The sequence below is a fragment of the Corvus brachyrhynchos genome, unplaced genomic scaffold (assembly GCF_000691975.1).
Source record: "Corvus brachyrhynchos isolate BGI_N302 unplaced genomic scaffold, ASM69197v1 scaffold705, whole genome shotgun sequence".
In the NCBI taxonomy this organism is placed as follows: Eukaryota; Metazoa; Chordata; class Aves; order Passeriformes; family Corvidae; genus Corvus; species Corvus brachyrhynchos.
In genome coordinates this window covers 2,893,536-2,919,128 of record NW_008238346.1, presented here as the reverse complement: position 1 = coordinate 2,919,128, position 25,593 = coordinate 2,893,536, and the positions used below count along the sequence as shown (strand labels likewise).

At 38.9% G+C, this 25,593-nt stretch overlaps 1 protein-coding gene across 1 annotated transcript in view; it reads right to left on the bottom strand.

Annotated features, from left to right (window-relative positions):
• Window positions 1-11,555: 11,555 nt before the first annotated feature.
• NHLRC2 (NHL repeat containing 2) overlaps window positions 11,556-25,593 on the bottom strand; it is a 34,342-nt gene continuing 20,304 nt past the window's right edge. Inside the window, exons 7-12 of the mRNA XM_008634442.2 lie at window positions 23,851-23,950; window positions 23,189-23,420; window positions 22,614-22,736; window positions 21,322-21,531; window positions 20,036-20,261; window positions 11,556-19,251 (exon numbers count right to left, since the gene is read on the bottom strand). Of these exons, the coding sequence (XP_008632664.1) occupies window positions 18,986-19,251; window positions 20,036-20,261; window positions 21,322-21,531; window positions 22,614-22,736; window positions 23,189-23,420; window positions 23,851-23,950 (1,157 nt within the window). The 3' untranslated portion in view covers window positions 11,556-18,985. The remainder of the gene's footprint in view (window positions 19,252-20,035; window positions 20,262-21,321; window positions 21,532-22,613; window positions 22,737-23,188; window positions 23,421-23,850; window positions 23,951-25,593) is intronic.

Sequence of the window (25,593 nt, the reverse complement as noted above, 5' to 3'; positions counted from 1 at the left end):
TTCTCTCTTCCTTATTATTTTTTAAAGGGTTATTAAACCGTGTATCTTATCAAGAGAATATTTTTTTCAGGGCAAAGATTTGAAAGCTCAAGGAGGACTTCAGAGAAATGAGGACTTGGCTTAAGGGTGAAATTCAGACTGTGACTCAGGTGCTGTGTAAGTCTGGCCTTGGAGAGCAACCAGATTGCCTGCACCCCCAGTGCCCAGCCCAGAGGAATCTAAACACCATGTCCAGATTTGACTGCAGAAATATCTTCTTTTATGTTTAGGCACCCACACGTGTTTGTGAGGGCCACGGTACTGACGTGCTGGAGCTGCCCTTCTCGTGGGACAGCAGCACTGGCCCAACAGCCCAGCCCTGCTTGAGCAGTGGGTCCCACTTAGGTACCACTGGCCTTTCCTACAGCTGTATGGAGCTTTGGAAATCAGCAGCCTGGGTTCTTCCCTCTCTGCTGCTCATTCCCTGCCACAGTAGCCGAGATTTTCAGCTTCCAATGGCATGCCCGAGCCATAAGGAGCTGCAGGACCTTGAAGATCCAGTGACTCCTCCCTGCAGCTGACGTGCATCCAGCACAGGATGCATCCTCAGTCCAACTCCAAGAGCAGAGCACAAAGGCAAATGGAGTTGCTAATTCTTCTGTGGGCATTTGTCCTTAAGTGATTAACAGAAAAACCCGGCTGAAATGTTTTGGAATGCTGCAGCATGACTGAAGTGCTCAGCCCCAAGGATTTCTAGTAACCAAATAGCAAATGATGCTGCAGATGATGACTTAGATGAGCTGGCAGAACAGCCTAAGGTCTGTACACACTGTTGCCTAGCCACGTTTTTAAATCATTCCAGTTACCAAAATAGTCTAGAAAGTCTGCTCTGTCTTTCACCTTCCCAACATAAATAATGAAAACGTTGGCTGGATTTAATTTGTGTATCTTTCCTTTCTGCACATTCTTTCTGGTTCGGGATAGAGAGGGACAGTCCTCTCATCCACAGAACAGCCCCAGTTGTGGCAGCAGCTATTCAAGATTAACCAAATCTGGGGATGAAATGTACTGCATAAAAATGTCTGTTATTGTCTTTTCAGCACTATGCTTTAACTCAGTTCTGGAAGGATGTGCTGAAAGGCACTTCTCTTTCCCAACTTCCTCAGTATTTCTCCTTTCTGCAGTCAGCCTAATGCCAGTCAGCTATGATGACATATTCCTGAAGGCTGGCTGCATGACCACTGAGAATAGACTGACACTACCAATAACAGGTATTATATAGCTATGAAGGGGACAATTCTTGTTTGCTCCCTACTTGGGAACCTCCTGGCCAACAAATTTCTGGTTTCTGAATAAGCAGAGTTTTGGTAGATGTAACCCGAGTGAGAATGATATTTGAATGAAACTCACAATATTATCCCTTCCAACTCAAAATATTCTAATATTCTGTGAGTGTTTCTGTCCTCCCAAATGCCACACACTCTCTCAGAAGTCTTGGTTTTACTATTTGTGGACATTGCTGCATATCTGCTGCAAGTTTCCTGCAAACTTTGCTTGTGGTCTTTCACTCAGGAATTGCAAATGTGGTGATTTAATCAACTCCTGAATGTCATGCCCAGTATATATTTTCCCACAGTTTCAATATAGGTCTTTCATAGCTGGATTATTCATTTGCTTTTTTTATCTGCTGTATAATTTTATCGGTGTCACTTGTTGAAGAAGAAAAGCAGTAAAGGTCAAGCTTTAGCTGGAAAGCAATACGCCATTTTTGAGGCACTTGTCATTGTTAGGGGAAGTAATATCAAAGGAAACAGTGAAGTGAAAATAATTTTTGGATTCCAAGGTGTCTAGAATTTGCAATTCCATTCAGGTGACTTTGTTATTCCTGCCCCTTGAAGCTGTGGCAAACACAAAGTAATCTAAGTTACCGTGGCCTTCGCTCAGATAACCCTGCTGGTGACACAGGCCACAAAAATGTCCAACTGATCTTTTTAAGTTGCTGTAACTGGACTTTAGGTGTAAGAATTTTTTTTTTTTTTTCAAAATGCTGTCCTGATGAGCTGTGGGCTCCACTTAAAGCTTGATCCCTGTGACACTGTTTCAGAGATGTTCTCAACACACACCAAAGCTCCCACTGTCACATTCAGCACTTCCGTGAGGGGTGGGGTGACACCAAGACCCTCACCGGGGTGGTGATTTCCAGCAGCCCCTGGCAGTTTGGTGCTCACTGGAAGACATTTCATTACTGTCTGTGCCCTTTAGTTTGAGTCTGAGCTCTTCAAAGATCCCCCACAAACTGCTGACCTATGGATGTGAAAAACTACAGCCATATCCATTCTGGAAAATATTGTCTTGGGTCTGTAAGCAGATTTAAGAAAATCACTGACAATAAATCTCCAGTATTTCCTTTGTGTATAAGGTGGTATCTCCATTTCCCATTTTCCCTCATACATTTTATTCTGTGATTTATACCCCATGCAGAAGAAAAGCTTTTTAAAATATAGAAGACCTGACAATTCCCAGCTGTTATAAAGGGTTTGGAGTTAAATTGTTGCCTCAGTTTATAGATAGCAGAAGATGAACAGCCATCCTTTGTAAATGAGATCTTTTGAGGAAACACTAAGTTGGGAATTCCAGAATTGAGTGCTTAAGTGCTTAAGCCACTTAAAAATATTTAGAACAGAGAGCTCACCTGACAATCTGGGAGCACTAAAGTGCTCACAGGATTTGCATGGATGAAAGACTTTATGGTAGACTAACACTGCATTGCCAGATTCCTGCTTGATACATAATTTAATTTTGAACTTAAAGCTGCTTAGGTTATTTGATTTTTTTATTCTATTGAGGATTTGCTCTGTGAAAATGTTCACAGATTTTAAAATCAAAGGAAAAGAAGGATTCCAGGAGATTAAAGATGAGAGCGTGTTAACCCCTGAGATTTAGGATGACAGAGCATTGTACAGCAGACAGTATCTTGCTTACAGGATGGAGATGTGTACTACCAAGCTGGCATGCATAAAAAATCTGACAATCAGCATTAACCACCTGGCCATACCACTGAAAGAATCTGTTTTAAGAAGTTGTGTAAATAAACTTTGATAGTTTGCATAACAACATATTCTTATCATCTCTGAAGCTGATGAGTTCAAACAGCAGGACACAGAGATTAGCAACAGGAGCCCTTCTTTGGAAGTGAGATCCAAATTCAAATGTTCTTTGAGCAGACTGGAACATTTTTTGCCACGATGAGAAGCTCTCATAGGCTCTTTATAGATTTTTTTCCCCCACTTTTTCTGTGTTTATTTTGTAGGATAAACGGTACCTACATGCTTAGTTCAGGGCTTTTGATTCCTTTTTCACACTGCAGAAGGTTTTCATTAACAACACAGAAAATGCAGTGCAACCTTTCAAATATCAGGTTAAGAAGAAAAAAATCTAGGAAATGCTTTTTATGACAGGGCTATTTAAATATAATCACATATCTGTCATCATACAGGCCTGCTTATAACAGGCTGTCAGTTCTCTTGGAGAGGGGGTGATCTGCAGTCAAAAGTTTTAAATAAGGAAGTGCAGAATTTTTAAAACTCCTATAATGGGCATCCAAGAAAGAATATAGATATTCTGGGGCAGGGGAAAGACAAGTATACTAGATAGTAGTATATTAGTAACCCAGTATCAACTGGACAGTGCTTATTTATGGTTGAGAGGGGTAGGAAACTGATATACAATCACAGAGAACTGAGTATTCTCATCTCCCACTGTCGTAAAGGACAAGACCTGACTTGGGCTCTGTTGTGTTTTATGACAGCTTTGGTTATGCAGCCTTACATTCTTGACTAGAATATTAGTTGCACTAATTATAGGGGTTTCTTTTTAATCTTGAAAGGTATATATGTGACTCCCTTCAGACTGTAAAATAAATAAACCAAAGTTAGGGAATCTGGAAAAAAAATTAAGGTCCTAAGATAATGTCTTAATTTTTGTTGCTGAATTTTATGGGTCTTAGGTGCATATTTCCCAAGTTAGTGTCATGTATTAGGTGCTTTAGACTTCAAGCCCCTCCATTTTACAGAAAAGGAAAAAGAACACATTGTTTCTCCAAATATTTGACTTAGATACTCTATTACGTTAATAGAAAAATCAACTAGGGGAAGGTGTGAAAGAGTTAAAAAGGCAGCTTTTAGTGAAGAGCTGAGCTCAGGATTCCACACATACTGGAAGAGGCTTTGCAAGTTAGTTCTAATAAAACATCAGAAAACAAGGTTAGAATATCAGACAAGAATTCTTCAGGATTAAAGGTAAAAATAAACCAGACCAGGCCAGGAAAATTTATGCATGATTGCAGAACTTCCCCAAAAAAAGGGCTCCTGACCATCCATCTGTCTGGGTGGTTACACTGCAGCCAGAATGCTCCATGATTCCTCACTGACACGGAGGGATCACCCAGCTCCATCTCAGGGCAAGGCTTTCCACCTCTCACTGACCAGGAGACATCAAACCTGGCAGATTGCTGCTCTCAGTTATAAATGCCTTCGTTTCCTGCTGCCTGGGCTGCAGCTCTGCAATACTGAAAGTGAAATCATCACTTATTCCATGAGCTGCAGTTCATGTCCCTGCGGTGACAGCAGCAAATGAGAGGTCACCACATCTTCCTTCTCTGCTGATTCAGGCTTCCCACGGAAGAGTGCCCTCTAACTGGTGCTAACAGGGCTTTGACTACTGCCTTTCCTCAGAACAACCAACCTGTGGTCCAAACTGCCAAAAGCCCCTCCCTGGCAGAGGGAGCTGAGAGCCTGGACCACTCTGCAGGAGCAGTGGGAGCACACACAGCAAAAGCTATGGGAATGATGGGAAGCAGCTTCTGATGCTGAGTGTGGAGAGGTATGGAAAGAATAGCTTATACAGAAGAGAAGGTCTGTGGCTGAGGAGATTGAATCCTTCTGCCCCAAACTTAATCCTTCAAATTAAATCCAGGGAATTGTTCATGACCTTCCAGACGCTCAGTGCCAAAAGGTCGGGTAGGTGTTAAGAAAGAGCATCGATCAGTCACTCAGATCCCCACACAAGGGTAACAACCAGCAGTGCAGGGGACAGCCTGGTGGCTTTTCCAAAGCCACGGATGGTACTTCAATGGGAATTAAACACAGCCACAAAACTCACCTCCCAAAGACTCTGCAAACGCGCCCTTTGCAGCAGCGCACAGTGGGAAGGCCCATCCCTTCCCTCACGTGTGTAGGATCTGCTGTATTTTGGAGGAAGTCAGAGGTCACAGTGCAGGATCAAACCCCATCTGTGACACTCCTGTGTTTTTTATCTGTTTCAATCAATTGTCTCCTTATCCACTAGAGGAGAAGAAAAAGCCCAAAAATACCATGAAGGCAGATGCATCTCTAGCCAACTTCAACATTTTTTCAGTATGTGATTAAACATCCCTATAAAAGCGTGATAAAATCTTTGGATCCTTTAGGATTTGAACCTGGACAGACATCCAGCTCAGTTGAACTCCATGTGCCCTTCCGGAATTCCTGGACTAAGGACATAATTCCCACAGTTCAGGAAAGTGTTTTAAAATTTATTTTCCTATACATTGCTTAAGCTTCAGTGGGACAAGCAATGTCTATAAACAGGTAGGCAAAATCAAGACATTGGAATGATGGAAGCAGAAATTAAAATTTTGTACAAGTCACCTATCTTATTCTTCTGGCTCCCAAATCAATTTTAAAAGCTGTTTTGCTAAGATTAAGCACTGCCAGGGAAATAAACCTGTCATACCAACTCTTATTACCATTTATATTACCACAGTTCTCAGGAAAAACTCCATGGCACTGAGTGCTGTGTAAACACATGGGGAGAAGAAAGTCCCATGTCCACGGAGAGCTTACACTGGGATTTTACAACTGATGGACAACACCAGGCAGCAAATGGCACAGCACAGCCAACAGCCAGAGTCTGACAGCAAACAATGAGATATTATTGCTGTAGGAGTGAGTGATCTTAGTCCAGGAGAGCCTAAAAGTTGATGACATTTCAGTGTTGTAAGAAAGGCTTTGCCAGTGTTGATGAGGAAATCCTTTTGAAAAATTAAGGGAAGCCTCAGAGCTTAGCTGTGCAATAGTTGCAAGAATAATAGTGGATAATGGTGCAGAAAGATTAAAAAACCCCAGAGGCTGGAGTTGTATCTTGCAAATTAATAGAATGTCACAAATAGGAAATGACCAGGCTGTGAGGCACAGTGAAATATGTGAAGGTGCAGCATGTGACCGATACCAGCAAGCAGGGAGAGCTGGCACTTGGATTCTAGAAAGTCATGTTTCAGTCACCACCCTTTGGGCTATGAAATCAACACCTGAGAGAGTCACATTTGGGACAGGTGAGAGCAGGCCAAGATTCTGTAACTAACACAGTGTATTGTAGAAACTGAGACATGAGGTAGAAAACCTCAAACAAGTGTTCAGATAAGACAGAGCAGAGCAAAGATGGAAAAAAACAGCAAAAACTCAGATACTGTCCAAATGTAAGGACCCAGTGAGCTGCTGAAACGGAATGAATGCTGGATTTCTAAGGCTTGTCTGTAATCAGAATAATAAACATTCTGTAGTCACATTATTGTAATCAAGCAAAAGATTTCTTGCAAAAGGAAAGGAGTAACATGAAGGAGTAATGAACAGATGATTAGGAGTTTTCAGGTGTATTTACATTTTATAAAGTCAAAGGAAGATAAATGGTGACACTTCTTTAGTAGAAAGAGACCATTCTTTAGGAGAGAGGGAGGAGGACTCCGACTCCTCAGCACAGGTGGTTGAGGAACTTGGTACCATCCAGAGACAGAGTGTGCAAAGGGAGCAGGGAAGGGAGGTGGCAGTTCACAGGAATTCCCATCAAAAACTGGAGATGGGAAAGAGAGGACTGTTCAAGCGAGGACATAATGAAGGAGCAGTGTCCAAGGCACGCAGAGAGTTGGAATAAAGGGAAGTACAGAGGCAAACAAAATGAAAATTTCAAAACTAAAAGACAGTTTGTGTACATCGAAGGCAACTGGCAGGCCAAGAAGACTGAAGATGGTTAGCAATGGATAATTAGAAACCTTGCTGAGGGCAATTTCAGTGGTCAGCATGAGGACAGCCACATTAGTGGGATGTGGTATAGAGGTGAAATAGAGGAAACAGAACCTCTTGCTAATAACACATCTCAGGAGAGTAAAAAGAAAAGGGAAAGGGATGTACAGGGTAGTAGTAGTTTTTTTTGAGTACAAGAGAAAGTAAATTGCTTTTCTTTCGAGAGAAAGGAGCTACAAGCAGATAGTTACTGTGCTGCAAGCCTTGGGAGAACTAATTACAGAGATGAATTGAGAATGAAAAGGATCACGTGATGGTCATTAAGAAAAAGCTCAGCAGAGATTAACGAGAGGAGCACAGCAATGCAGGCAAATGCATCTATTTGCTGCCTGAGAGAAATGTATAAACTCCACTGCCCAGTTAGAAGCAGGAAAATTTATTCCACTTGAGGATTCAGCCTTCATGAGGTTTATATCATAGAGTCAAACTTACCACTGAATTGAGTCTCTTCCCAAACTGAGGAGAACTCGGTGGCCTTTAATGCTGCGATGTGCTAGTCAAGTGCAGTGCTGGAACATAATTCTAACGGATTTTCCTCATTAATTTCTTTAGCTGACAAAACCAAAAAAACCCCAGACAAAACCCCAACAACAACCAGAAAGGAGAGGGTCATAGAACCATAGAACCACTTGGGTTGCAAGAGACTTTAAAGATTATCTCGTTCCAGCCCCCCTGCCATGGGCAAGGACACCTTCCACAAGTTTGGATCATTGCTTACTGTAGTCCTCACACTGTTAAGGTGGCAAGTCAGAATTGCTTTGGGGTAACTTGATTCCTCTTTCTTTGCTTGACTGCAAGCATTTCTGAGTTTAAAACATACAATTTTTCTAGGTTAACTTGTTGGGATTTTCTGCAAACAGCAAATTATCTCTTTCCTGGGAGCACTTTAATTGTAAATACAACTTTCCTGTGAGACTGTGAGAAGCTTGAGCATGGATTAAATCCTGGTTATTTTTTGCTTGTCACTGTACAAGGTACTCCATAAGCTTTCTGCATGTTAGGAGAAGGTGGAAAACAATCACTCTGAAAGGTTCATCTGAGCTAGGCTGTTCTTGGAAAACAGATGCATGCCTGCTGTCAGGTGCCTGTAGCAAGGTAGTCTCTCTTACTGTCAAGAAAAAAGCTGTGATATGCAGAGTCCCAGAGGGTGTCAGGGTGATCAGGCTACCACTGTATGTGAAAGCAGGAAAGACCCTCTACCAGGTGTATAAGAAAAACATATAATCTGGTGATTACTGGTGATGCATTCACATAGACCAGAAACAGGTCTCAAAGTTGCTGAGATCTCCATCCATTACATATTTTTTTAAATCAGCAAGTTTGCTATATATTGGAAAAAAGACATACTTCTATATAAAATATACCATCCATCCTATTTCACTTCTTTTGGCTAAGTTCTGTATTTTTTCTCTATTTCATGTACTTCCATGCAATCTAAGCCTCCTGTAAAGAGAATCGTTCAGTTGAGCAGCCTCAAGTAAATAAAAATTTTAATCCCCTGCTAGTTTAAATTCATAACTAATCCTGTTATGATTCAGTAAATGTTTCATTTTACACTTAGCAGTGAATTTGTGAGGCAAATTTTTGTCACTGTCTGCTAGAGACTCCATTACACCCTCTGCATCTTCCTCATAAGGTCTCAGAAGTTCTGCCACATGCACATCTGATTTGAGTCTATGATAACAGCACTTTGTAGCACTTTCACTGCTAAGAGCATGGCAAAAATGCAAATTAAATCCATCTTCCTCACTCAACTGCATAAAGGAAAGAAAAATTTAAATGATGGGTTTCTCAGTAGCCCCCAGCAAGTTTCCTTTGGATTTAACTGCCACTTAGGCATTGATGCTCCTACGTACTGCTTGGTTCATTTCAATGCTGTATTTTCTCCTGTGGTTCCACTTGCTGAATGCATTAAGATTCTGAAAAAATGGTTACATCTCTCATTCTTGGTGATCTCTGTGTCTCAGTATCAACCCCAGATAACTTGGAAAACATCACAGCTTTAGTCAAGTGTGTCAGCGTGCACAAGGAGGGGGAGGGAAGGCGCACAGACCTTGATGCAACGACTGCTTACGCTCGCTGCTGACACACATCAATGCTTTCATTAATGATAAATCGTTGTATCAATACAAACATCATTAAACTGCTGACTCTGCTTTCCTCTGATTAAAACACATCGCACTTTATGTGCTGTCACCTCAGAACCTCACAGGTTCACTTCACTATGGAAACCATGTGTTTGTCCAAGCCCTGTTATCTAATGTAGATATTAAACCTGATGCGCTGCCTTCTTGTTAGAAAATAAAGATGGTGTTAGAAAAACTATTTGTTTCTCAAGGACAATAATCGCAATGATAGCTTCAAAAATAACACTGCAGTTCCATGGTGAATAGATTTCAAACATTATACAGCACAAGGGTAACTTCAATGAAGTATTTACTTTTAGTGAAACAAAATCTTCATTAATATCTAATTACTCCTTAATATTAGAGCTTTGTTCAGTGTTTGGGAAATATACGCACAATTTACAGCCTGAGCTCTTGCCAGGAGCTCTGAGCACTGGCATTCCCAGATACTCTGCTTAAGGGAATGTCTGAGACAGTAAAATTACAGAGATTTAGCTAAGGGTTGCTAATGCTTTTCCAAAAAAAAGAATCAATATGTGCTGCTGTAGCAACACTTCAGAAAGCTAAAACTGTCTAAAACTTTACACGCAAAGGCTGAAATCCTCACCTCTACTTTGATTTCTGTTCTTAAAGCAGACAGCAAAGAAGTACAAACCCACTCCAGAAAGCCCAGTTACAGCAAGGGTGGAACTTTGCTATCCACACTGGCACATAAAATAGCCATCAGGTATTGTTTTCAGTTCCTGGTGGGATTGTGTGCACAAAATACCAGGGTGACAGGCAGAAAAGATAAAATTCAGATGAGGCAGCAGTCATGAGTTTGAACAGCCACAGGAAACTACCTCAGATGGGAAGGACAGGGCAGGGAGAGGAGCTGTTTAAAGCTCCATTTACCCAATCTCCAGATAAGTTGCTCTTGGCAGGAGATTGCAGAATCCCTTGCAATAACAAGAAAATATCTTGGCCCTGTTAGTGATTTTAACATGAAAGGCTCCTTCCCCTTGCTTTTAGAAGCAAGTTAATTAATAGTTTCCTAGAGCAGTGACTTTGTGACCACAGAAATCTGCACTGGGCAGTGCCTCCCTGGGTTCTGGCAAAATGCACCAGCCCAGCTCAGTGCCACAGATGCCATTAGATACAAAAACATCACAGATTTGTTTGCATGTAGAATGTACAGGTTTGTGTTCACACAGGATTTCTGTTTTAAGAACACTCAGAAGTTGGGGGTGAAGGTGTCATTTCAGAGATGACGACTGAAAGCCAGCCAAGGTTCAGCTTTGTGATCTGTGGCAAATGCTCACTAAGATGCTGAGAGATTGCGTGACCTGGCCTAAACTAGCTGAGTTGAGCTTGGCAGAAGCTTTTGATGAACTTTTTAGTAAAACAGAGAAATTACAATCAAATTTGTTTGACTCTGTCAAATCCAGACTTGCTGCATCAGGCTAAGCTGAATATATTGCATCTACATGGAAATCAAAGAAAGTTAGCTGAGTTTTATAAGTGGTGTGTATAAATATTTTAAATATTTGAATAGATGAATAAACATGAGGAAAAATCTTTAATGGGGTGGGGGGAATGACACAAATTCAACATAGTTACAGTACAATTTATGGGGCTCACCTACAGATATTCCAGAATTTTTGTCACACAATGCTTTCATTAATGAGAAATAATGGTATCAATAAAAACATGATGAGCAGCACAAATAAGGGATTATCTTTGTAGGCATGTTGGTGTCCATCTCCAGTTGTACTGGAGCACATGAGAGCCTGCATTACTGCCCTATACCTACAGGTTCTTGGTCAAAGCTGCAAAACTGTTTTCTGAGTAAAACAATTATTTTTAGATGCTGCTGCTAAAACACAGTTCAACCATAATTATAATTAAACAGGCACCCACATGCTGCAAAGTGTAGCACAGTCTAACCACAGCCACAAGCATTACCTCAAGTGGAGCTCCATGCAGAGGGATCTGTTCCCATAGCTAAATTTGCTCTGGGATATCTGCAATAAACTGAAGGCTACAATCAGGCAGCCTGTGACTCATGCAGTGCACCATTTTTAATGTCTCTTATGTGCAGAAATGAAAATAAAAGCAGATCTCTTGTTCCCAGACTCCTGGAGGGGGCAGTCCTACAACTCACACTGTTTTATAGACCTTTGGTCACTGAAGGGCTGACTGACACCCACGGCTGAGGAGCCTGTGGCAAAGGCAGCGGGAAACAAACAGTACTTCTTAATTAAAGTGTTTTATCCAAGCTGCAGCCCCTCACAGCAGACACATTTCATAACTTCTATATCTATGTTCACACAAAGATTGATAGACAAACCCAGCCTTGAAAGAACACATAAAATTTTTTAATGTTTATTTTTCCATGGAAAAGCTTTACAAGGAGAAAGAGGCTGCACAGGAGAAAGCATACATTCTTTAATCACTGTTTATCTGTTGGTTTGATAGCCAAGGCTGACATGTCTTCTACAGCGTATTTATTTGTTCTCACAATATTACAGGACATTTACCTTTTATTTTAAAAGGATCATCATCTATGAATATTGTTAAGAACACTGTTAGGCAACACTGTCAGTGAAGAATTTACATGACCTACATCAGCTGTAGATGATGTGCTTTCAATTCTTCTCATATTTTGTAACAACAAACGTAAACCGCATTTTTTAAGTGTTCAGATATATGGAAGGCTTTGCATCAAATGTAATGGAGAAACAAAGGTTTAGTATCTCAAAGAGCAGACAAAAATATTCCAATGCCCACAAAGCAACACTGACATTCTCAAGGAAGAAAATAAAATTCCTGTCTTTCCCCTTAAATCACCTGGAGACATTTATTAAGGTGGTAAGTGCTCAAATGTGACTTTCCTCACTAGCATTGTACTGCTGGGATTTTTAGATATCCCAGCAGCAGAACCTAAATGAAGTTACACGTTTTCGCAGTGAGATAACCTGACCCTTCCTGACTGCCCCTACACACCACCTTTTGCTGTGTAAAGAATCTTTGCTGATCTATAGAACAGATGAAAACAACTCCAAAACAAAGACCAACCCTCCACCCCTCAAATACCAAGAGGTGTCACCTTTGCCCCTTTAGATCAGTGCATGCTTTGCCTTCCATCTCACTCAAACCACAATTTCAGCAAGCTGTTTGAAGTCTCCCTGCCACGTTTGTTCTGAAGTGTACAAAAGAGGTAACAATAGTTTCAGAAGTAAGCTCACAAGATTGAGAAATAACTGCATTTTGTAAGAAAAGGAGCTTGACAAATAAGCACCGTAATTTCAAATTAATTCAATAACATGACAGAGAAGGAAAACTCTTCACAGTTTCAGAATTAGTAGAATTAAATCCCTCTGAAGCTTGCAAACCATGAAGGTCAAATACTTTATTCCAATCAGTACTTCAGTATTTCTGTAAAGAAACACTTTCAAGTATTGTTACAAAAGGCACTGATTTTTTCCTTCAGCCATCAAGACGTAATAAAACCACAAAATTTCAGTCACATTGGGCCAAACTCCTGGCCCTAAAGATATTTGCCACTAACCTTGGAGCACCTGGATTTCACCCAGTCACTGTTTAACAACTACCTTCTTTTTCTTTATTGATTTTCTTACAAAATCACATAGATCTATCACAGGTTTTAATGATACAAAGATTAATGGTACATTAATGGTAACAACAGAGAGGAGAACATTTTAGTTGTTTTAATTATATTTTAAAAGTGAAATTGGACACTTCTGAAATTAAATATTCAATAGACAAAACATTTAGCAATTTTTTTCTCCACTTTACTATCAATTCATTTTTAAAATCTGGAAACCAGATTCGGAAATCTGATTCAGGCAACTCTCAGGACAGATCCCCTGAACATATGGTTCAACCCAGTATTTCAGTTTAATCAAAAGCTTGGAAAATAGGCTCTTATTAAAAAAAAAAAAAAAAAAAAAAAAAAAAGGGAAAATCAAATTGGGAATTGCTGTTTTGCTTTCTATGCAGTCTGACAATGGCCAGATGGGTTGAATTTCTCAATCCTTAGTCAAAATGGGAAAGAATACAGTGTGGAATATCTCTCTTCTGAGGCATGTTGAGTACAGAACATTAAATTAAGGCAGATGTATGAACAGGTTTTCTTCAAACGGGATTTCTTTAGCTCAAAATTGTCAATGTTTCAAAGGAACCAGGCAAGACTTTAAAAATACTTGCAATTCTTTTGCTTAGCCCTAGAGCCTGCAATTGGACAGAGTTCCCTCATATGCTTGAAAGCAATGGACCACCAAAGAGGTAAAATAAGCAATATTTAATTATAGCTACACAAACATTCCTCAACTCACACCCAAGGCTTCCAGCTTCTCATCTGCAGCAGGAGTGCATTACCTGACAATAATTAAACAATCTGCAACAAGACAGCAAATTACATAATAGCTAAAATATTTAACCTATAGCAGCTAAAGTATTTCACCTCCAGCATCAAAGTTTCCTGAAACTAAGAGCCATCAGAATCCCTGCAGAGGCTACTCAAGTTTGAAGGGATGTTCTGGGACACCTAGAAACAACTTCAGGACCTCACTGGACAGGGCCAGAGGTAAAGGTAAAACTTCTGACAGTAGCTGCATCAGTGCAAAGCTTGATGAAGCCAACCTGAGGACATCACCTTATTCTAATGCCATCTAGAATTACTTGCTATTTACATCCCATCCCTGAAGCAGGGGAGGGGCAAGGAGCTGGTGGAGGGAATTATCCTTCCTACGTGGATCCCTCCATGGTAACAACATACGGGCTGCGTTTCATTGTGGGAACTACACAAAGGAGGAAAGGACAGACCCAAAAACCTAACCAAAATCCCCCATAATAGCATGACAAAGAAACCAAGATAAACTTGGAAACTAAATCATAGGTGTGATGAATTCTGAACAGGAATGAATCCTAATCCTAAATGAGAGTAGTGATTTTACTTGTCAGAGTACAAAAATTATAAAATATGTATCAGCTGCTTCTGATGGAAGACAGTAGTGAAACTTGGTTATATGAACATAATGGAATGTAAAATATTAGAAATATTGTTTCTAAATGAATGATCTGTTGTTGAATGCAAAAACAGATGTTGTGATTTAATTAAAAAATAACCAGGTCTCACATTTTCAAAAATTATCTCCAATTACTTGTCACCATCCTTATGGGACAGAGAAACTCCTCTAATCCCTGACAAACCAATTGCAATGAAAATTGTAATGATAAATTCTGAATACTAAATATTTGCTAACATAAACCAGTAATACTAATTGATTATATGAGTAAGTGACCTGGCAGATTCGAGTGCAGAGTTACTGGGGGTGACTGAGGAGCTGCTGTGCATGGGAAGTTCTCCTTAGGTAGCACAACTGCAGCCTGGAGAACACAATGTGCCACAGCAAATCCCACACATTCTACAACAAAGAAAACTTAATTTTGAGTTCACACTTCTGTGGGAGTGTAGCCTCAACGTGTCTTTGAGGTAAGTCTTAATGAATACCAGTGATTTTAAAAAATTACACATCTTAAGAATGTACATAAATCTCTGCTATTGTCTGCTGAACTATAAACCATTTAAAACTAGATCTATCACTCATAACTCTACAGAGTCAGACATTTAAAGCTTCCATGTATGTAGAAAACCTTGTTAGGAATCAAAAGTTCAAGACAATTTGTGGTCAATAGTGCCTCTCTCTTTGCTAAAATAAATAGTCAATAATTAAAGGAACAAAAGGACATGGCCCTACATAAGAAGGAAAGTCTCTTCATTTTCATCATCCCCCTTCTCTGAGCAAGGGGTAAGGAATATATTTTTCCTGATTTTCTCTCAACAAAACAGTTTTACCCATGGTTTCAGCTACAATATTTTCCTACTGAAATAAAACCAGTGCATTAAGAATATATACAATATATTGGAAGCCACATGCACCTTTTCTCAGGATAAGCAGATAAGGCATTTACCTGATGCTATAAAACTACTTCTCATGTATCACTCATCTGGTCTGCACTTGCTTGGTACCATACTACCACAGCATTATACAAACAAAATGCTCTACAGGTGGAAGATACGAGAAGCCAAACACAAACTAGAAGAAAGTAAGAAAAAGCATTCAATAGAAAAGCCAAAAATGATGTAAGAATCTAACACAAAAAGAAATCAACCAAAAATGTATGCATAAAATACGTGCCCATCAATAGGTTTACACAGCCATCATCCCTACCCTTCCTTCAACAGAAGGGAGCAAACTACAGAAAGATATTACTGAATTCAAACAACATGAAAGAGCTATTAAAACAAATTACGCTCCCTCTTCAAAACCACATTATCTTTTTTCTAGTCTAATAAAAAATATTATACTGCAATTAAATAAAATTACTAAAAACATCTCATGGAACTATTAATACATCCGTTCAAAACCAAAAAGCTGTCCCAGAAGTGCAAACACTAAACTAAAATCTTAAAATGCCACTGAACTCGTTTCCATTATACAAAACAACCATGACCAATACTCTTTAGAGACTTGCTAAAGTCATTTAGTGCTTTATTAAGGTTTGAAGCAAAACCTGTTTAAAGCCAGTAGAAAGCCATGTTTGGAAAATGCCTTGAATTAAATACTTTTACTGTGAGACATAAATCTGGGAGTGCTGAGCCATTCCAATTTGCTTGGAATTTTTATATCAGGAAACACCAAAAAAACTAAGTTCCCATACAAAGAGGTAGCAATCATCAATATATCCAATTTTTCAGTACTTAGACAGAATAGTAACATTTCCTATTTTTCTGCATCATATTTGGAAGATGCTTTCTGGTACTTAAATAAATTTCTGCAGCTTGTACCTGCTATTCTGTTTGCCTGTCTGGTGGAATTTATGGCACTTGTTGCTTTACTGTAAGAGCATCTTGTAAACCCTGGAGGAAGAAATGGAAATAGTATCCCTAAATATCATAAGCTCTCAAAAAATCTGTGCTTTTCTAATCACAGAACATTTGAATGTCTGTACATGACAAGTGAAACAGAAGGAGTGACTCTGGGAATGTGCATCCTTATCCCTTGGACAAACAAAACTTGTTGTTAGACTACATGATTAAAGGCCAATCACAGTGAACACACAGACTGAGCAAGGAGAGAACACTGAGATAGAAAATATAACTACGATACTGTAATTAAACATTATACACTCTAGTTAAATAAAGTGAGGAATAGAGCCTTTCCCATACAGCAATACATTAATTAAAAGTGTCAATAACAAAACAGATTTTTGAGGTTTTTTTTAATATTGGCATACAGGCAGAATTCGATGACCTGATCCAATTGAAATAGAAAAATATAATGTCATCTTAGCTGAAAATTTGAGCTGGGGCTGTTCAGCCTGGAGAAGACTGGAGAGACCTTATAGCACTTTCCAGTACCTGAAGGAGCTACAAGAGCTGGACACAGACTTTTGACAAGAGCGTGTAGGGGTAGAACAACGGGGAATGGCTTCAAACTGAAAGAAGGCAGATTTAGATTAGATATTGGAAAGAAATTTTTTACTGTGAGGGTGGTCGGACACTGGCACAGGTTGCCCAGAGAAGCTGTGGATGCCAGATCCCTGAAAGTATTCACAATCAGGCTGGACGCAGCTCGGGGTAACCAGCTCTAGTGGAAGGTGTCCCTGTCCATGCAGGGGGTTGGAACTAGATGGTCTCTCAGGCCCCTTCCAACCCAAACCATTCTATGATGGGACAAAATGAGAGAAAAAAGATCTATCTGATGAATTATATGCTCAAGATAACTGTAGCAGTTTGGTTCGTTACTCTGAACTTCTGAACCTAATGCTTGTTTTTTTCAGAGAGCAACAGAAAACCTGCAGGCTATCTAGAAGCTGTTCTAAGGTTTCCTGGCTACTATCCAAAGGTAAACAGACAAACAAAAAATGGTGAAAGACTGAGTTTTACTAAAGTGTAAAAAATAGTAAATGCCCAAATCAGTTTCTTTATCTTCAATCTCCCAACAGCATTTGCCATCGGTGAACAAAGCAGCAAAGCTTTTTCACTCTTCAAAATGGCATGTGAGAATTGAGAGGCTTACCCAAAGGAGCTGAAACACTGAATTAGAAAAGTTGCTTAAAAACCAAACATAAGAAAAATAGTATTTCAGCCCTTACTTTGCTGACAGGTGAGATAACAACCATTTCTGGTGCCACAAAGAACTCTCAGATAAACTGGCATTTCAATGGAAGGAAGAACCACACCAGTCCATATGGTTCCCTTAAAACAAAAGCCTCTCGGGTTCATGACCAACATTTCTGTCAGCTTTCAAGTAAGAAAAAGCAACAACAACTGATGCTGGGGATTTACTGAAAGGTGTCAGGAATAATTGTTTTAGAAAAGACTATTAAAAAATTCTTTCACTACTGCACTTCATAATATGTGTGACAATACTATCTTTCAACTTAAAACAAAATCATCTTCTCAGAACTGATTATCATGACCAGAGCACAGAGCCTAACCTAATTACCACTTAAGCACGGTGGAAGCTCTTCCAGTTCAAGTAATAAATTTGCACCACCACTATCACCCCGCCCCTACTTACTACAGCAAATTGAGGGAATTTTACTTGCAAAACATTTAAACCCCAAGGGCAGAGTTTTGCAACAGAGTTTTAAAGCGTCCTACTCAAAGATTAGGTTACCAGTGTTCTAGCAAAAGATCAGAAGCTTTAAAGATGAATGTAAATAATCCATTATCAAATATACAATTCTGGTTCAGTGGCCACTATTACAAATCCAGGGACTAACAGTGACTTCAAAGGACTCTGAATCAGACTTCAAGAGTGCAATATTCTTCATAATATTATGTATATGCAAGACAGAAGTCTTCAGACAAGTCTTTGCAGAGAAATCATAAAAATGGGAGTGAATCACCCTGCTTGAAATGGTTGACATTTAGTTTTTGCAGTGTAGATATTCAACCATTACCTACCACTTTCTATAAAACGTAGATTGGTATGTATCAGAAAAACTCCAGCATAGCTTTGTGGTGGCTATTATATATATATATACATAAACACATTGCAGAGAGGCACGTTTTTTGTTAAAAATCAGCATGAAATTCTTCTGCAGGAACTTGAACACTTCCCCTTTCACAAAAAATTTTCCACGAACCTTTGCTCTTCATGTAAGGCGGTCATGTTGAGTTAAAGCAAAATACTCAATTTGCATAAAACTAGAGCTGCATCTAGTTTAAGATGTATTTTCAAAATACATGTGTTGTAAGTGTCATTACAGAAGAATAAGCAAGATACCTCTTTTACAGACTGGAGAAAGAAACTTCTTTTTGACATTCTATTAAAATGTAATAAGGGCACAAAAGGAATTTTGAAGTGTTAGTCCAAAATGATCTACTCTAACAGTATGTACAGTGCAAAGATCTTACAGTAACATCAGAAAGTAACACCAGCTCTTTCAAATGGATTCTAAAAATTGTTGTTCATTTCTTAAGACTGGCAGACCTCCAGTATGTTCACAATTGGCAACAGAGTCTACAGTACTACAAAGTTATTGCTGCTACTGTAATGCAAAGAAATGAGGTTGTGATGATAAATTTTGCTGTTAGGCTGTAGAGAAAACTACTTAATTTAACCAAGCATATTATTTCTTAGCTTTGTCATAAGCTCTAGGAAAAAACAGAGCAAAGTTATCTATTTGAACTTTCTCCCACAGAAATGGTGGATAGCAAAACAAAGTGTGAAATCAGCTGGCTTTGTGTTAGTTGGTTACAAAGGTGTGTGTGAGTTCCACTTGAGCCGAGCTGCCTCGGGCTGTGCCAGCAACCTGCAAGGGCTGGCTGAACGAGACTCCTGCCATCATACAGGCACTGCTACCTTTGCTGCAGTAGTACAGGCACGCTTTGATGGCCAGGGTGGCTTCAGCTGACACACAGCTCCCAGGTAACTGAAAGGGAATGACAGTTTGACAGGAAACATCCTTTATTTCTCCTGTCAGACACTGTCCTTGCAGCAACCAGGCATTATCTGTAAAAGAAGAACAGATTTTATCATTAGGGTATTTAACACCACATCTGAAAGCTACAGAAAACACTAGTTCTACCTATAGGACAACAAGGACTTTCCACGTGCAAACATTAAAGGAAATTTCCTTCCTGATTTTTCCAATTGTGAACACAACAAAAAAAAAAAAAGAAAAAAAAAAGGAGAAGTAATTTACAAATGCTTTTTTATCAGTCATTTAGAGATGGAGAGATCCATAGCATTATAGGTGTATAAATAGTACACCTAATTTAAATGCAATGGAACTGCAATTTCTCCTATACACTCTTAAAAGGATATTAAAATTTATTCTGATAAGCACAAGCAAAACTTCTTAAATTAATGGCTACCATACATTTGTATCAGAGATCTACGACACCAGGTAAGATATCTGCCATAAATGCATTAAACTGCAGGTAAAATGATGGCATTTACTGCTAGAATGAAACTTGAGTTCCACATTTATTTAAATATTTGACAGTACGTGAACTGAAAAATGATCTGCACACTACATACACCTAACTCATTGCATTGAGCCATAATGCAGCATGTATTAATTCAAACGAAGAGTGGTCTACCAGGTGTTTGGCTTTTTTCAATCTTTGCATTCCAGCTGTTAAATGCATCAACTCTAAATATCATGTGTTGCATCACAAGGTCAAACAGGAACACAGGACAGGGAGGGATATCTTGATTCATCAGATTGAGATCCCCTGCACTGCAGGATGTGCTGATTTAATCCACTTCCCATCCTAACCAGAGACTTTACCTTCTGCTGTGATAAACCAGGCACTGGGAGCTTCTTCATTCAGTTTTGAATCCGGAGGAAGAGTCAGCTTTAATAAAAACTGGATTGTCTGGCCAGGAGCTACAGTTAATGAAGGAAGTTGAACCTTTGGTGCAGATTTAGGCAGTCTTGGAAGGTTTGTTATTTTATCCTTTTGTACAGGCAGGTTATCTGGAACATCACATGCTTCTGGCTTCAGGATAGGCAACTATCAGTAGAAATCAAACAAAATGCTTATTTTATTAGTACTGAAGATAAATGGGCTTTCACAACACAGTCACAGTTTCAAAGTGACATATTATGGCTATTGGCCTAAAACTTTCTGACAGAGTGCAACAATACTATGATAAAAAAGAAAAAGGGAAGGACAAAATGTTTCCTTAAAATTAAAAAACCCTGATTAATCCAAATAAAAGCAATATTTACTCTTAAAACCATAAAACCCACAGCTACTTTACAGAATCCCTTAACTAAAATTTTTTACAGTTGGAATACATTTTTGCTTTAAATAAAATGTAAATGTATTTCCTTCTAATTCCAGTATTAAATTGCATGCTTCAGTAATAAAATCCAGGATTTTAACTGTGCACATAGCACAGTAAAATAGAGGAAAATTTCCAGAAAAGCCACCAACATGTTAAATGATATGAAAATTTAAACACATACTAAGACTGTGTACTATTAAATGCAAGAAACATATGAGAAGACATCAGGATCATTATGTCATAAATATATGTATATATATATTTGAAAAAATCATTAAGACATAGTGGCATTGTGAGGTGGACATGAGCACAAATTTGTTTACAATCAAATAAAACTCAATTATGACAGTGGTTTTGATTTGACAACTTGAAAGCCCATTATATATCTTGCTGTAAGTCACTACCTCCCAAAATCATCTCTTACAGCTTAATTACAGGGCTTGGTAATTGATTTCACTTCCCTTTTTTACAAAGTGTTCATGAAATGCTTTTCATGCTGAAAAACTGGGCTGTACCTTTTAATGACTCACATTTCTGTATTAACCTTTTCTAGAGAGTTGTCACTTTCTGTTTTCATGCAAAAGTTGTCTTTCTGAAGACTGAGGCTTTCAACAACTGTGCTAACAGGCAATGTTTACTTGCCTGATCATCACAAAACATCCTGTGAATACAGCTACTGTACCCAAAGTCAGCTGTATCATTTTTATAACAATTGCTGAAGTCTGTAATAGTAATTTATATCAAAAGACACCACTATCAGCCTGTTTAACAAGTATTACTTGCCATGGAAAGAATTTTTGTTTCCAGATCCAGCACTTTAATCTGATGATTATTTGTGTCTGCAACATACATCAGGCGGCCGTTTTCTTCAACACACAAACCTCCTGGTTCATTGAAAGCTGACTGTGTAAAGCTGGAACCAACAACATTGCCTGCTTCTCCTGTGCCTGCCAGGGTAGCACAGTTCTTCATCTTGGGATCCACAACCTTAATCTAAGACAGACAAAGACAATAAAAGCTGCTCTGAGAAAACCAAGCAGGATTTAGATGTTCTGTATTATCTCATATCCCACATTTCCAGTAGTCAGCACTGCTTTTTGAGTACCTCAGATACCAGGTGTGCATCCTAGAGGCTGTGTTATCTCTCTTTACCAAGGAACACGCCCCGTCTTCCCCCATCCGGACCCCCTCATGGACTTCACTTCTTCCTTTGGTCTTCACTCAGGGCTCCCTCCCATAACTTTGAAAGTACCTACCCCTCTGCTATAAAAGTATGCTGGATGACTTGTTTTTCTAATGTTTGCTGGCTTTCTAGAAACATTGCAAAACAGTGAGAGCATAACGAAATTGGCAGGCTAACTTGTAGATTATTTTTCTTCTACAAATAGATGGGCTTCTTTTCAAAGTAATAGCAAAATAGTTTATAATGTTTTATACAAGATCTGAAACAAAATATAATTTGCCTTAAAATGTAAATTAGCATTTAGTGTAATATACCTTACTCTTCAAACCAGATTACTTCTCTTTTAGTGCATGTAGTCAGTGTACAGTTAAAAACCTTCTAGACATGAATGCTTATATAACATCACATAAGAATGATCACGCAAAACAATGTCTCTTATCCCAGAGTTCCAAGGAGGCAACCCCCAATACTTCTCAAAACTTGGATGGCTTTTTTAAGGGAACAGCAAGTCCTCTTGCCCTCTCAGTTTTATCAAACCTACAGTATAGTCCTGACTAAGCACTCCTAAGCTCTTTCATTGTAGTTCAGCATCTTTGGGAAGGTACATGGAAAGCCTTTAGTCTGAACTGTAACTTGGCACTTTGAATTCACCTTCCCCAAGAGACCATTGTATCAACACAGAAGAATGTGACAGCAAAACAATAGTAAAGAGAAGGATTCATAAGGGAAGGAAGAAAGGAAGGAAGGAAAGAAAAAGAACCCACAAAGGAACTCATGTAATTCATTTCCTCGGCTTAACAGAATTAACCACAGTCTTTGTACATTACTAAAATAATTCTCTGTAGTAATAAAAATTTCCAACTCTGTATATAACAAGTTACTATACGCTTACCTTATGGTTATAGGAATCTGCCACATAGAGCAGCTTTCTTTTCTTGTCCCATGTTACTCCTAAGGGATGCTGCAGCTTTGCATTTATGCCTGCTCCATCCACATCACCAAAGGCAAACAGATTCTGAAAAATTATTTTATTTAATTAATACATTTGATTATTCAATGTGGTCATGAATTTAAATGACTGTAATTAAATGGAAATTCACTAACTTAAAAAAAGAATCAAGACAATTTCAAAACAAGGATACTGTAACTTGGAAGTGTGGATGCTAACCACACAAATGGAAACTCTCACAGCTAAGTTATAAATATGAATCCAGCTGATTTAATGACCACACAATGCTGAATCAAATTGGCTATCTTAAGAATAAGTGAAGTAATTTCTTATCTAAGGAGCAACAGCCTGCACTACCATCTGAGCGTCACAACTGCCACACATTTGCATTCCAAGCAGTGAAGTTAAGAAATTGATGGCCATGGAAACTGATTTACCCTCTCACCCCAAAAGTGGTTCCTCCAGGTCAGGCTTGAGAAATATTAGTAGGGCAGTGTGGGGAAGTTTGAAGTGATTACCAATGGGTCTCTCTCTCCTCCTACAAGGTGCTTCACTGCCCCGTCCTTGAGCGAGATGGTTCGCACGGTGCTGCTCTCGCTGTCGGCCACGAACAGGCAGTTCCAGGGCTCCTCAGGGGCCAGGGAGAGCCCCGAGGGCTGGGCAAACCCTGCCTTGTGTGGGTAAGCGTTGTTCCTGTTCTCCTCATTCCCACTCCCAGCAAAGCGAAGGCAGACTCCTTTCTTTAAGTCACTAAAGGCAAATAGCACCCGATTTCAACCATGAGTTTGAAATAGCTCAGACAAGATGAATAAACAGAAGCTACAGAACAGGCACTTGTGAGTTATAAAACCAACTGGAATGCAGCAATGAGGAATTGCTCAAGGCCTTGTGCTAACTTTTATATCACTTCAGTACATTATTCATTACTAGTTACCTCAGTAAATGCAAGGAAAAGTAACACTCAATTATATGAGTGTATCTTACCAAGGCATAGCTGTATAGCTAAGGTAACATCTTTCATTTCATCTAACAGATGTGGGAAAAGGAGACAGACTTTTAAGCATACAAGCCTTTAAACTAAATTATTTTCAGTTTAATTTGATTACCTCTCTCTTTGGGCTCTGAAAGCTGTTTATCAAGACAAGCAGCAACTTCACATTTCTCTTAGTAAGTTGCTTACCTTCCCTTTGGTAGTTTTCCACCTTCCAACATCAGTGCCCATATCTGATGAATGCCTGCCATTGCTATCCATAACACATCATCTTCCTGTGCTCCTGAAACTTTTAGAAAGGGACACAAAAAATCAGATGAAAAAACCCCATTTTGCAAATGTTTTACAGAACAAAGAAATCATCAAACCAACTCTGCTGACCCCCCTTACTTCAGCTTATCTTCCCTATGGGGGAAAAAATAAAACACAACCAAAAAAACAGGACAAAAGAAAGAGAGAGAGAGAGAGAGAGAGAGAGACAGAGTCTTTAATCTACCAAAACTTGCTATTTTTCTTCTTTTCTTCTTGGTATTTTATTCCCAGGGGTTTACAAATTGTGTGTTTAATATTCCTACCTGACAAAGGCAACGTTTCAAGTGGGATTTGCTCTTCGCAACATTCTGCTATTGTGTCTGTTTCGCCTGTTATTTTTGATTCATACCAGTCAACAAGTACATACCTATCTTTGCTAAGCATGGTTTTGGGGTATGCAATCTTGATTTTTTTTTTTTTTTTTTTACTACACTAGTGACAAAATTTGATACTACAAAAAACTACTGGGTGTTGTTTACAGGTTTTGAAAGAAATAACCATGGCAGTACCATTGTACATTATACGCAGAGGACATCATGTTTGAAGCTAAGGGTCACTGATGCTCGCTCTGCAGAGCATCAACTGCAGTTTATTTAAACAGTAAATGTGACGTGGGCATTCCCTAATTTCCCCCTGAAGTGACCACCCAGTTTCCAAGTTGTTCTCCCTATGCACATGTAAACGTGGTGTCACAAACGCAAGATGCAGACCTGTGGAACAGTGACTTTCTGATCAAGAAGTGTTCAAGTATGTGTCAAGCATCTATTTTTTTCAACTTGAAGTATAAAACTACTATTCAGCAATCCAAGTCTATAAATAACTACACAAAGTTTGCCCAGATAATACTTCACAAAGAAAACTATACAAGGGAAAATTGAAGAACATAAATGTGCTCTATAGCTTTAAACGTAATCACATTACAGCAGTAAAAAATGCATGAAGGAAGATTGTGAAAGACAATGAAAAAAACTCCCAACAACGCAAAAGCAAAATAAATTTACTTATTTTAGTCTTTCCTGAAAATCTTAAGGAACACAAAGCTGACATTCAAAAACTGCTTTAAAATGGGGACAGTATTATCTTTTTAACACCATCCCATATAGTTATAAACAACATTAACAAATTTTTTCTAAATAAATGTAGAAGGTATTGGAACAACCATCAGCCACTCAACAGAAAAATACCTTCAAATTGCTCACAGAAACTTTTTATTCACATGAACTTAAAAAGCATTGTGCATCTCAGAGCTGTTCCTGAAAACAATCTCATGGATAATTCCCCTCCCTCCGCCAAAAATATTCTGGAGTTTCAAAATAAAAGCAATGTTATGTGAAACGCTTGCAAACATTTTAAATCTGGCAAGTTAGTCCAAAAAATGAAATTACCACCATTCCCCAACAGAGATTCTGCTGTTCTTCTTCTAATCCTAAATCTTTTCTACACTATGCACCACAAGAGGGGAAAAAAGGCATCCTTCTCTCTCCAGAATTAACTTCTTTATACTGTGAGCTCTCTTCAGAACAGTACTGGTATGATTTTAACAGAGCTTATCACCAGCATTTTCTGTTTCGTGGATCAATATACAAGTTCCCAAGACTATCATCAAAGTAATTCGGGTAA